Source organism: Schistocerca americana, chromosome 11 (assembly GCF_021461395.2).
Source record: "Schistocerca americana isolate TAMUIC-IGC-003095 chromosome 11, iqSchAmer2.1, whole genome shotgun sequence".
Taxonomy (NCBI): domain Eukaryota; kingdom Metazoa; phylum Arthropoda; class Insecta; order Orthoptera; family Acrididae; genus Schistocerca; species Schistocerca americana.
The window spans coordinates 24,585,180-24,599,674 of NC_060129.1; the positions used below are offsets into that span (position 1 = coordinate 24,585,180).

Genomic DNA, 14,495 nt, shown 5'->3' on the forward strand with positions numbered 1-14,495 from the left:
TCAGCCTCCCTGCAAGACGGCACCCTGGGCGACTCTTCAATGTGCCACATCATGTCCGTCTCTCTGTGCTGCTTTTGTACGATGGTGACCAGCCTTAGTGCCACTAACACAGGGGCAGCTGTAGCAGCTGGCATCTTCTTCATCAGTGTGAGTGGGCAGGTGATGAAGGTGAAGTCAGGCAGCTCCTCCTGCTTGGTGATAACCTCCCTTCTGTTAATGAGGCAGCGGCTTGAGCCTTTTTCCGTTTCTGCACCGAGCCTATGGATTATAGCTACATGCAGCTGATGGCAGGCCTCCTCTGATTCAGCTGGTAAGACAGCTGGGAAAACAGTCCAGTGCAGGCATTGTTTCCTACCTCTACACCAGTGCTTGTCTCCTCTCTCCAAAGGTTGGAAACGTGTGTGAGATATAAGCATGTAGCAACCTGTGCTCCTCTGGGTTGAATGTTAAGCTCCACACTAGTAGATCTCATCAAACAACTGCTTCCTGCATTATGGCAATATTGCTGCTGATCATGCCTCACAAGTCATTGGTACTTCAAAGATGCGACTTGCAACTCTGTGGTTAAGTGCCAGTGATCTGACACTAAAACACAATGGTGTCTGCATCCTTAGCTGCAGACTGAGGCTGTGGAAAAGTTAAGATCGTCAAAGGAACATTTACTAAATACTAATATCGACTTTCATACCGACATTTTTCTGTACTTTGCATTGCACCAACAGTTTCATTGAGATACGTCATAGGTGTGAATCAACACATTTTCTTTTATTTTTTATTTTTGGCAGGTATGGAGAGCAAGATAACCTCTGGCTCCTGGCGCCGCAGGGACCAGGGCATGAATCCCTCGACAGACAGCAACATAACTTCCACCTCCTGGCGCCACAGGGACCATGGCACGACTCCCTCTGCAGACAGCAAGATAACCTCCGGCACCCGGCGCTGCGGGGACCATGGCACGACTCCCTCTGCGGACAGCAAGATAACTTCTGGCTCCTGGCGCTACAGGGACCATGGCATGGCTCCCTCCGCAGACAGCAGCCCAACATCTGGCTCCTGGCGCCGCAGGGACCATGGCATAGCTCCATCCACAGACAGCAAGATATCCTCTGGGTCGTGGCACCACAGGGACCACGGCACGACATCCTCTGCAGACGGCAACATAACCTCCGGTTCTTGGCGCCACAGGGGCCAAGGCATGACACCCTCCACAAACAGCAACATAACCTTCGGCTCTTGGCGCCACAAGGACCACGACAGGACTCCCTCCGCAGCAGCGCCATCCGTGGCATTTCGCCAAACTGCCCCATATGATGACGCCACCATCTCCAAAATCCAGTGAGTTACTACAGAGTCAGATTTTCTAGATCTGTAGCATGACATGCACCATTACAGGACATTCCACTGGGTTGCTCTGTGTGGGTGCTCATCCTCATAGGGAGGCATCAGTGCCAGTCCCAGTGATGTCACAACTACAACAGAAACTCACATCCCACCTCTGTAGGTTATGTATTTGCCTGCTTCGACAACATATTTACAACACCAAGTTCCCCACTTCTTTACATCCAAAAACCAGGGAAGCTCGCCAGAGCACATACGAATGTCCAAAACGTGAGAAGTCAGACAGTCCCACACTCAGGAAATTAATACTGGAGGCAGACCCGAGAATCCCACTGTACCATTCTGGAGGTAGATGCGAGTATTTGTCCATCAAACAGACCACTGCCATGTTCTGTTACTCAATAAAACATTGTGGAGAAGTTTGCAATTGAGTCCAGGACACTGGTGCAAAGTTTGGTTATCAGGAACTTTCACTACTATCTCTTCTCCCTTTTTTTTGAGTCATCAGTCTTATGACTGGTTTGATATGGCCCATTACGAATTACTCTCCTTTGCCAATCTCTTCTTCTCAGAGTAGCACTTGTAACCTACATCACCAATTATTTGCTTGATGTATTCCATTCTCTGTTTTCCTCTACAGTTTTGCTCTCTACAGCTCCCTTCAATACCATGGAAGTAATTCCCTGATGTCTTAACAGATATCCTATCATCCTGTCCCTTCTCTTTGTCGTTGTTTTTCACATGTTTCCTTCCTCTCTGATTCGGCGTGCAGCCTCTGCATTCCTTACCTCATTAGTCCACCTAATTTTCAACATTCATTTGTAGTACCACATCTCAAATGCTTCGTTTCTCTTCTGTTCCGGTTTTCCCACATTCCATGTTTCACTGCTATACAATTCTGTGCTCCAAATGTACATTCTCAGAAATTTCTTTCTCAAATTAAGGCCTATGTTTGATACTAGTAGTCTTCTCTTGGCCAGGAATGCCCCTTTGGCCAGTGTTAGTCTGCTTTCGATGTCCTTCTTGCTCTGTCCATCATTGGTTATTTTGTTACCTATGTGGTAGAAATTTTAACTTCATCCGCTTTGTGACCGTCAATTCTGATGTCAAGTTTCTCGTTGTTCCTATTTATGCTACTTCTCATTACTTTCGTCTTTCATCGATTAACTCTCAATTGTCCATTCCATCCAAAAGATCATGTAATTCTTCTTCACTTTCACTCTGGAGTTACACGGCAATATGCTTTGTCGTTTTTATTGAGGTGTCGTGATGAAAATCATGTCCCAGCATTTGCCAAGGTTGAGCACCATATTAATTCTCCTGCCGCCAGTCGCATCAAGCAACGTGCTGGCTTGGCTCTTGTTCGTGAAAGGATTCGTTTTACTCGTCGACGTTTGGATTCTGTTTCCATGAATTGTTTAGTTTTCATTTAATGGTTGCATCGTAATTGTTTGATTTCACTTGGGATTGGTTGGACGGTGCCTCATGGACTCAAGCAGACTGGCAATACAATTATGTTACTGCCCGGCATTTGGCAAAATCTCGACGTTCTCACAGAAAAATCTTTTGACGACTCTACCTTGCTTGGGAAGGGTTTAAATCTTGCACCCACTCCGAAGAGTTTGCAGGTAGTTGATTTTATTAGTTCAATTGAACAGGCAGTTTGCAAACTACCTCCTGAGGCTGCAGAGGAGGTTAGGAGGGAGGCATGCCGTGTGTTGACTAGGGCTCGTCCACCCAAGAGGAATGTAACAACAGCAGAGAGGGCTGCTTTACGCCCTCTCAAAGTTGATCCTGATATTGTTATTTTACCTGCGGACAAGGGCAATGCCACCATTGGTTTAAATAAGCAGGATTATGTACAAAAGATGCAACGTTTATTATCTGATTCAGCGTGTTGCAGAATCGATGCTGACCTCACAAAAAGTCTTGAGAGAAGGACCAACAGCCTCCTGAAGAGAAGTGGTTTGTCGCAGGACAATATCAACAGTCTTAACACCTATAGTGCTGTTCCCCCTAGGTTATATGGCCTTCCGAAGGTTCACAAGGAAGAGGTTCCTTTCCGTCCTATAGTGAGTAATATCGGCGCTCCGACATATCGTGTAGCCAAGCATCTTGCTTCTCTGTTGAGTCCACAAGTAGGACGGTGTGAACATCGTATCAGGAACTCAGCTGATTTTTTACGTCGTTTGGAGGGACTGCGGTTGAATGACTGATATTTTAGTGAGTTTTGATGTGGCCTATCTCTTCACTCGTGTTCCTCTGTCTGATTCGTTGCGGTTAACTGAGGCTAGGGTTTTGGTGCTCAATTAACTAATCTCTTTCGGCATGTATTGACATCCACTTACTTTTTATTTAATGACCAGTATTACGAGCAGACAGATGGAGTTGCGATGGGTAGTCCGTTGTCTCCAGCGATCGCAAATTTGTTTATGGAAGACTTCGAGGAACGTGCATTGGAGTCGGCGCCTTTGAAACCCGCCTGTTCCTTTAGATATATTAACGATACCTTTGTTTTTGGCCTCATGGCAGGGAGAATTTGAATGCCTTTCTAGAACATCTGAACTCGATCCACCCGAACATTCGTTTTACGATGGAGGTGGAAGAGGATGGTTGCCTTCCCTTTCTCGACGTGTTGGTTAGGAGGAAGGATGATGGATCATTGGGACATGCAGTCTGCAGGAAACGTACTCACACCGACTTGTACTTACAGGCTAATAGTTGTCACCATCCGGCTCAGCGTGAATTGGTACTTTATACCTTGGTACATAGGGCACATGTATTTTCTGACGCTGAGACTTTGCCTGCTGAGCTGTCCCATCTTGAAGTTACATTTCGTCAAAATGGTTATAGTGATGGACAGATTGAACGTGCGTTGCGCTATCGACCAACTGTACATCGAGTAATTGATGACAATTCTGAGTCGACACCTAAGTCTACTGCCTTTTTGCCTTATGTAGGAAACACGTCCAACAAGATCGGTCGTATTTTACGGAAATACGATGTGAAATGTGTTTTCCGACCTCCATCTAAAATTAGAGCACTTTTGAGTTCCGTTAAGGATGATCTTGGACTGCGTAAGGCGGGTGTATGTCGTATTTCTTGTAGCTGCGGCATGGCATGTATTGGTCAAAGTATCAGGACCGTGGAGGACCGATGTACTGAGCATAAACGGCACACACGATCACAGCAGCCAAGTAGATCTGCTACTGCCGAACATTGCTTGGATACTGGTCACCCCCTGTTATATAATAACACCGAGATATTGGCATGCACGTCCAGCTATTGGGACAGTGTCATTAGGGAGGCAGTTGAGATTAAATTAGCGAGCAACTTCGTTAACAGGGATGCAGGTTTCTGTTTAAACTCTGCTTGGAATCTGGCTCTCTCCCTTGTCAAAAAACGGAGGGACAGTGTCAATGCTACCTCACCTGCGAATTCATAGTCTCACTATCGATAGCTCTGATAGCATCTTTGGTGGCACTAGTGTTCAGAGTGTGTGTTATCTTTGTTGCATCAGTTCGAGAAATAAGGTTTTAAATTTGCATGTACGCCGCCTGTCCGTTGAAGTTGCCTTGAAAATGGCGGGGTGTTCTCCCGCCGAAATATCGGCGGTCGCTGGAAGTAGTACCTGGCTGAATTCCCGGAAGTTATTTGAAAATTCCGAATTCTCTATGACACTTAATAGCATTAAAAAAGGTACTTTATACAGCCTGGTTGCGTCGTATAATGGATATGATAACAGTCTCTCACGCAGGAGACAGTGTGTTCGAATATCATCATGTACACAAATTTTTTTCTATTTTTAAATCTTAATCGAAATTACTTTGAGCGTAATTTTTACTCCATTAATTGGTTAAAATGTAATTTTACTTAGTGGATAACATAACAGCCTCACACACATAGCAGATTGTGGGTTAGACTCTCGTTAGGTGTTCTTTCCCAGTCGGAATTTTCGTGTACATAAATTCAATTTTATTTATCTGTTATAATATTCAATTATTTGAAAATTCCGATCTATCAGTTAAAAAAAGGTGACATGACATAATCCATTTATATCTGTGCAATGTTGTGAAAAATGTATTTTTGTTAGCAGAAATGGAATTTTTTTCATAGTAACCACCATACAAACATGTAAAACATAAACTAAATACCTATTACACCATGGACAAAATAACACAGATGAAAATTTAAATGAAAGGGTTTACAAGCAAAAAGAAATTCAAGCAAAATGAGAAATAGATATAAGGAATGCAATAATGTGGACGAAAAAACAAGGTGATAAAACAAAAAAAGTTTGAATTATAACCTAAATACCTACTGCACTGTGGATAAAATACGAGAGATGAAAATTTAAATGAATGACAGGTTTACAAACAAAAAGAAATTGAAGCAAAATGAGAAATATATATAATTAATGCAATAATGTGGACGAAAAAACAGAGTGGTAAAACACAAGAAATTTAATCGAAATTAATACATAAAATAAAAACACAGCAGGAAAGATTTCAAGAGGAGAAAGAATGATAGCAAAAAAAAATGATAGCAAATCAAGAAGTTGGTATAATGATTACAATTATGTGACAAAGGGAAGAAATTAAAAAATTACATTTACATCAATTAATTGAGTAAAAATGATGATAAAAGTCGTTTGGTAAAGATTTAAAAACAGAAGAAGTTACTGCACCTGACAAAATTCGAACACAGGACCTCCTCGTGTGAAGTTGTTATCCTACCCATTACAGCACACAACCAGACTAAATAACACTGTGGGTTGGACTCTCCTTTGTTGTTCTTTCCCAGTCGGAATTTTCGTGTACATAAATTTAATTTTATTTATCTGTTATAATATTCAATTATTTGAAAATTCCGATCTATCAGTTAAAAAAAGGTGACATGACATAAGCCATTTGTATCTGTGCAACGTTGTGAAAAATGTATTTTTGTTAGCAGAAGTGGAATTTTTTTCATGGTAATCACCATACAAACATGTAAAACATAAACTAAATACCTATTACACTGTGGACAAAATAACACAGACGAAAATTTAAATGAAAGACGGGTTTACAAGCAAAAAGAAATTCAAGCAAAATGAGAAATAGATATAAGGAATGCAATAATGTGGACGAAAAAACAAGTTGATAAAACAAAAAAAGTTTGAATTATAACCTAAATACCTACTGCACTATGGACAAAATAACACAGATAAAAATTTAAATGAAAGACAGGTTTACAAGCAAAAAGAAGTTCAAGTACAATGAGAAATAGATATAAAGAATGCAATAACATGGACGAAAAAACAAGGTGATAAAACAAAAAAAATTCGAATTATAACCTAGATACCTACTGCACTGTGGACAAAATACGAGAGATGAAAATTTAAATGAATGACGGGTTTACAAACAAAAAGAAATTGAAGCAAAATGAGAAATATATATACACTCCTGGAAATGGAAAAAAGAACACATTGACACCGGTGTGTCAGACCCACCATACTTGCTCCGGACACTGCGAGAGGGCTGTACAAGCAATGATCACACGCACGGCACAGCGGACACACCAGGAACCGCGGTGTTGGCCGTCGAATGGCGCTAGCTGCGCAGCATTTGTGCACCGCCGCCGTCAGTGTCAGCCAGTTTGCCGTGACATACGGAGCTCCATCGCAGTCTTTAACACTGGTAGCATGCCGCGACAGCGTGGACGTGAACCGTATGTGCAGTTGACGGACTTTGAGCGAGGGCGTATAGTGGGCATGCGGGAGGCCGGGTGGACGTACCGTCGAATTGCTCAACACGTGGGGCGTGAGGTCTCCACAGTACATCGATGTTGTCGCCAGTGGTCGGCGGAAGGTGCACGTGCCCGTCGACCTGGGACCGGACCGCAGCGACGCACGGATGCACGCCAAGACCGTAGGATCCTACGCAATGCCGTAGGGGACCGCACCGCCACTTCCCAGCAAATTAGGGACACTGTTGCTCCTGGGGTATCGGCGAGGACCATTCGCAACCATCTCCATGAAGCTGGACTACGGTCCCGCACACCGTTAGGCCGTCTTCCGCTCACGCCCCAACATCATGCAGCCCGCCTCCAGTGGCGTCGCGACAGGCGTGAATGGAGGGACGAATGGAGACGTGTCGTCTTCAGCGATGAGAGTCGCTTCTGCCTTGGTGCCAACGATGGTCGTATGCGTGTTTGGCGCCGTGCAGGTGAGCGCCACAATCAGGACTGCATAAGACCGAGGCACACAGGGCCAACACCCGGCATCATGGTGTAGGGAGCGATCTCCTACACTGGCCGTACACCACTGGTGATCGTCGAGGGGACACTGAATAGTGCACGGTACATCCAAACCGTCATCGAACCCATCGTTCTACCATTCCTAGACCGGCAAGGGAACTTGCTGTTCCAACAGGACAATGCACGTCCGCATGTATCCCGTGCCACCCAACGTGCTCTAGAAGGTGTAAGTCAACTACCCTGGCCAGCAAGATCTCCGGATCTGTCCCCCATTGAGCATGTTTGGGACTGGAAGCGTCGTCTCACGCGGTCTGCACGTCCAGCACGAACGCTGGTCCAACTGAGGCGCCAGGTGGAAATGGCATGGCAAGCCGTTCCACAGGACTACATCCAGCATCTCTACGATCGTCTCCATGGGAGAATAGCAGCCTGCATTGCTGCGAAAGGTGGATATACACTGTACTAGTGCCGACATTGTGCATGCTCTGTTGCCTGTGTCTATGTGCCTGTGGTTTTGTCAGTGTGATCATGTGATGTATCTGACCCCAGGAATGCGTCAATAAAGTTTCCCCTTCCTGGGACAATGAATTCACGGTGTTCTTATTTCAATTTCCAGGAGTGTATATATATATATATAGTTAATGTAATAATGTGGACGCAAAAGCAGTGATAAAACACAAGAAATTACATCACAATTAATACATGAAATAAAAAGACAGGAACAAAGAGATTTCAAGTGGGGAAAGAATGATAGTACGAAAAATGAGAGCAAATCAAGAAGTTGGTATTACGATTAAAATTATGTGACAAAGGAATGAAATTAAAAAGGTACATTTACATCAATTAATTGAATAAAACTGATGATCAAAGTCATTTTGATAAAGATTTAAAAACAGAAAAAGTTACTGCACCTGAAAAAAATGGAACATACGACCTTCTCGTGTAAAGTTGTTATCCAACCCATTGCAGCACACAACTAGACTAAATAACGTAACTTTTTAAGCTTATTGAGCATAACACAAAAATCCACATTTTTTTCTTGGCTGTTACCTGGAAATGAGGGCCCACCATGGTGAATGGCTGCAATGTGTGATACCTGGGGTCTTAGCTTACACCATTGTATAGATAGTCTCAAAAACTCAGTTACATCGCTGTGGATCTCTCCGTGTGAGGCGGGCTGGTGGTCTGCAAGCAGACAGCCCACCCCTAGCGGACTACGGTGGGCCAACAGTCTGCCGCGCACGCGCCTCTACTCTCAACTCTTGCAACAGCCATCTACCTTCTGTACAAGTTGTGAAGAGCCGTTTCCTCCACGTATTTCACCTTTGCTACCTGCACAATTTCAAAGAGATTATTCCAGTTACCGCTGTGAGAAGATTTCTCTATGTATCCAAACACTATAAACATATGTCTGCTTTTCCTTAACTGTCTTCTAAGAGAAGTCGTAAGGTCAGTATTGCCTTGCATGTTCCTACATTTCTCCAGAATCCAAACTGATCACCCCTGAGGTCGGTTTCTACAAATTTTCTCATTCTTCTATAAAGAATTTGTGTTTGTATGTTGCAGTCATGACCTATTAAAGTGATAGTTTGCTAATATTCACACATGTCAGCATCTGCTTTCTTTGGAATTGGAATTATTATATCCGCCTTAAAGTCTGAGGGTATTTCGCATCTCTCATACATCTTGCGCACCAAATACAATACTTTCATAACAGCTGGCTCGCCCAAGGCAGTCAGTAATTCTGACAGAATGTGGTCTGCTCCCTGGGCCTTATTTTGACTTATGTCTTACAGTGTTCTGTCAAATTCTTGTCGCAGTATCATATTTCCTATCACATCTCCGACCTCATCTTCAACTACTTCCTCTTACGTTTGTATAATACTGCCACCCTCATCTATGTCTCCATTGTATACACCCTCAATACACTCCTTCCACCTTTCACCTTTTTCTTCTTTCCTTAGGATTAGTTTTCCATCTGAGCTCTTGATACTCATACATCTGCTTCTCTTTTATCCAAAGATCTGCTTGATTTTCCTGTAGATGATGACCATCTTTCCCCCAATGGAACATACTTCTAAGTCCTTACTTTCGTCCTCTAGTCATTCCTGCTTACCCATTTTGTACTTCCTGTCAATCTCATTTTTAAGCATTGCATTCCCTTTCACACACTTCATTACTTGCAGTTGTGTACTTTCTTTTTTTGTCAATTAAATTAAATATCTTCTATATTATCCAACGCTTTCTGATTTCTCTGCCACTCTCAACAACTTCTGGTTCTTTAAACTTATCTGGATAAGTTTTAGCTTCCTTCTATTTTGCAGTTTCATCAGTTTTAATCTACAGTTTACACCAAATACATAGTGATCAGAGTTCACATTTGCCCCTGGAAATGTCTTACAATTTGAAATCTGGTTCTCAAGTCTCTGTTTCAGTTTTATGCAATCACTCTGAAATCTTCTGGTGTCTCTAGGTCTCTGCCATGCTTACAACATTTTTTCATCATTATTAAATCAAGTGTTAGCGATGATGAAATTGTGGTCTGGTCAAAATTCTGCCAGGCAGCTTCCTCTTTCGTTCCTTTCCCCCAGTCCATATTACCTACATTGTTTCCTGCTGTCATTGTTACCAGTCCCCTCTTACATTTATGGTTTTGTCTCCCTTAATATCTGAATACTTTCTGTTATCTCATTTCTTCAACCTCTTATCATCTGCGGAGCTTGTTGGCATTTAAGCTTTACTACTGTAGTGAATATGTCCTTTGTGTCTATCTTGACATCCACTATGCTGTTAATAGTAGCTTACCCACATTGCTGTTTCCTTGGTCATTATTAAAGCTACTCCTTCACTACCAATATTTAATTTTGTATTTATAACCCTGTATTCACCTGATCAAAAGCCCTGTTCCTCCTGCCACTGAATTTCACTGTTTCCCACTATATCTTTAACCAATCGATTCCCCTTTATAAATTTTTTAAATTACCTGCCCAATTTTGAAGGGAAGGTCATTCCCCCTTCTGATCCAGTTTTGTTTCTGCTGATAACTACATCCTCTCGAGTAGTCCCCAACCAGAGATTCGAATGGGGGACTATTTTACCTTTGGAGCATTTTACCCAAGAGGAAGACATCGTCTCTTAAACATACAGTTCAACTCCTACAGTACAGCTATCTGTACTGCTGAAGCACGCAAACCTCCACACCAACAGGAAGATCCATGGTTCATAGGGGGAGGTGATTCAGTGATGTAATTAGTTATAAATGCAATGGGCATGGGGTCATCAATATCAGAGCATGGCTACATGAAACTGTGTCAGATATCTTTGCAGTAGGTCGATGGTGTCTAGATATGCCATCGTGCAGGCAAAGCTGCTCAAAACAAACTGCGGATTCTGGCTGATGAGGTAGTGTTATGTTGTGGCAGACATTCGCCTAGGCTTCCTTCTGACCTATGGTAGCAACTGAAGTCATGCTGGCAGCTGTGGACTACGTGCATATTATGGCAAACTATTTGCATCCACTCTTGCTCTACATCTTCCCTGACAGTCATGCCATTTTGTAGTAGGGTAACTGTCCATTTATCATGGCCAGAATGACACTTCACTAGTAGGAGGACAATGATAATAAACTGACTTTGTTGTCGTAACCACCAAATTTTCCTGATATGAACCAAATGGGAGACATTTGGGCCACTATTGCCTGTGTGCTCTGTACTCACAGACAATTCAGTAACAGAGCACAATATTCGTATTTATCTAATTATACAGATATTTACACTGATCTGATCAGTGTTACAGAAAGAGGAGAAATGCAGATCTATGTTTTTATACACTATGTGATCAAAAGTATTCGAACATCCCCCCAAAACATACATTTTTCATATTAGGTGCATTGTGCTGACACCTACTGCCAGGTACTCCATATCAGCGACCTCAGTAGCCATTAGACATCGCGAGAGAGCAGAATGGGGCGCTCTGCGGAACTCACAGACTTCGAACGTGGTCAGGTGAATGGATGTCACTTGTGTCATACGTCTGTACGCGACATTTCCACACTCCTTAACATCCCTAGGTCCACTGTTTCCGATGTTATAGTCAAGTGGAAACGTGAAGGGACACGTACAGCACAAAAGTGTACAGGCCGACCTCGTCTGTTGGCTGACAGAGACCGCCGGCTGTTCAAGAGAATCGTAATGTGTAATAGGCAGACATCTATCCAGACCATCACACAGGAATTCCAGACTGCATCAGGATCCACTGCAAGTACTGTGACAGTTAGGCGGGAGGTCAGAAAACTTGGATTTAATGGTCGAGCGGCTGCTCATAAGCCACACATCACGACGCTAAATGGCAAACGACGCCTCGCTCGGTGTAACGACCACAAACATTGGACGATTGAACGGTGGAAAACAATTGTGTGGATGGCAGGGTGTGGATATGGAGAATGCCTGGTGAACGTCATCTCCCAGCGTGTGTAGTGCCAACAGTAAAATTCGGAGGCGGTGGTGTTATGGTGTGGTCGTGTTTTTCATGGAGGAGGGTTGCACCCCTTGTTGTTTTGCATGGCACTATCACAGCACAGGCCTACATTGATGTTTTGAGCACCTTCTTGCTTCCCACTCTTGAACAGCAATTCGAGGGTGGTGATTGCATCTTTCAACACGAATGAGCACCTGTTCGTAATACACAACATGTGGCAGTGTGGTTACACGACAATAACATCCCTGCAATGGACTGGCCTGCACAGAGTTCTGACCCGAGTCCTATAGAACACCTTTGGGATGTTTTGGAACGCCCACTTTGTGCCAGGCCTCACCGGCTGACATCGATACTTCTCTTCAGTGCAGCACTCTGTGAAGAATGTGCTGCCATTCCCCACCTTCTTGCACCTGATTGAACGTATGCCTGCAGCAGTGGAATTTTCAGTCAGGTGTCCGGATACTTTTGATCACATAGTGTAACTACTCTCAGTTTCACTTCTAGAACGGTTTTCTTTTCTATGAGATGTTTGTGTTTTCAATACTATGTCAGAATTTCACTGTTTTGCGCAGGAGCTGGTCTGCATACGAGAAGGGCTGTGGGCTGATCGAGGCAGCTCAGAAGGGACAACTGGATCAACTACGAACACTGCTCACAGCGGGTGCGGACCTGAGTGTGACGGACAGGCAGAAGAGGACAGCTTTGCACTGGGCAGCAGGCAGGGGTCACCTCAAGATGGTGAAATGTCTGCTGGACGGTGGGGCACAGCCGGACGTCACAGAGAGGTGGAAAAACGTGGCTCTGCACTGGGCTGCGCGGGAGAGCCACGCAACTGTTGTGCAGCTTCTGCTGGCGTCCTCACCTCACCCCAATGTGAGAGGTGAGGATGGGTGGACAGCATTGCACTGGGCGGCGGAAAATGGTTGCACCAGGGTGGCCACTGTGCTGCTAGATGCAGGGGCAGACAGGGAACTCAGGGATGACGAGGGGGACACACCTCTGCACTGCGCTGCGTGGAATGGCCACACAGCCGTGGTTCGACTGCTGACGGCGTCTGCCCCCCACCCAAATGTGAGGGGTCAGTACGGATGGACACCCCTACACTGTGCAGCAGCAAATGGCCGTGCACAGGTGGCGACTGTGCTGCTGCAGGCAGGAGCAGATGTAAAAGTGAAGGACGAGGATAAGAGGACTGCAATGCACTGGGCAGCTGGCAGGGGATATCTCAGAGTGGTGAGGTGTCTGCTAGAAGGTGGGGCACGGTTGGACGCCATGGACAAGTGGAAGACTGTACCTCTGCACTGGGCTGCGCGGAAGGGCCACGTGGCTGTCGTGCGGCTGCTCTTGGCGTATTCACCTCACCCCAATGTGAGGGGGCAGCGCGGGTGGACGCCATTGCACTGGGCGGCAGAAAATGGTCGCTCAAAGGTGGCGGCTGTGCTGCTCGAGGCAGGGGCAGACAGTGAGCTCAGGGATAACAGAGGGTACACACCTCTGCACTGGGCTGCACGGAGGGGCAAGGTCGGTGTATTGCAGCGGCTGCTGGCGTCCTCCTCTCAGCCCAATGTGGTGGGGTGGCACGGGGCGACTCCACTGCACTGGGCAGCAGCAAAAGGCTATGCGGAGGTGGCTGCTGTGCTGCTCGAGGCAGGGGCAGACAAGTCGCTCAGGACTGACAGCGGGAAAACGCCCCTGGACCTCGCTAAATGGTGGGTTCGCCTCCAGTTGGTGGAATTGTTAAGATAAATCTGTGGTGCATGTAACTAATCTACTAATGGTGCAGGAAAGATAAATTAAAGGGAGATACACGCTAAATAATGTAAACTGCAGCACATAAAATTTGTTTTGAGAAAATTGTGTGATTACATTTCTCATATACACTTTGCAAAACTGTGTAACATTCCCAAATACATGATTGGCAAAAGAAACAATATTTTATCATAGAAACCCGCCCCCCCCCTCCAGCTTGCATGGTGCTTTGAATCTACATGTAGGAATGATATGGCAGAAATCTGGGTCACAGTCTTTAGTTCTTAGTGGATACTAAATACACTTCTCCATAAGCACCGACATGTGACTCCAGAGGAATTGCTGAAACCACATTACTGGCTTACTATCAACGTGATGTACTGAGTACCTGTCAAACCAAAGAATGCTGGAAATTAAGAGGAAGAATGGTGTCAAGAGTCTACTCATATCCAGCAGACTTCCCACTGCAATGTATGGTGAGGCTAGTAGCCATACAGACTGTTGGTGTAGTCATCAGTAGTCAAAAAAGTCGCCATCTGCTCTCCAGCTACTGTCCACATTAGCTACCTTACCGGTGTGTCACAGATATCCATGTTTTGAAAATGTAAAGTTATACCACTCTGCACAGGAACACACAGAAACATTATTTTACCTAGATCAGTTGTGGGGCATGGTGTGTATCAAACCTTCACAAA

General features: G+C 44.6%; 1 protein-coding gene across 1 annotated transcript; it reads left to right on the plus strand.

Moving 5' to 3' along the window:
* Positions 1 to 787: 787 nt before the first annotated feature.
* On the plus strand, positions 788 to 13,797 carry LOC124553971 (ankyrin repeat domain-containing protein 65-like). The gene is made up of 2 exons (XM_047127996.1): positions 788 to 1,335; positions 12,624 to 13,797. The coding sequence occupies exons 1-2, from the start codon at positions 788 to 790 to the stop codon at positions 13,795 to 13,797; spliced, it is 1,722 nt and encodes a 573-aa protein (XP_046983952.1).
* The last annotated feature ends 698 nt before the right edge of the window (positions 13,798 to 14,495 follow it).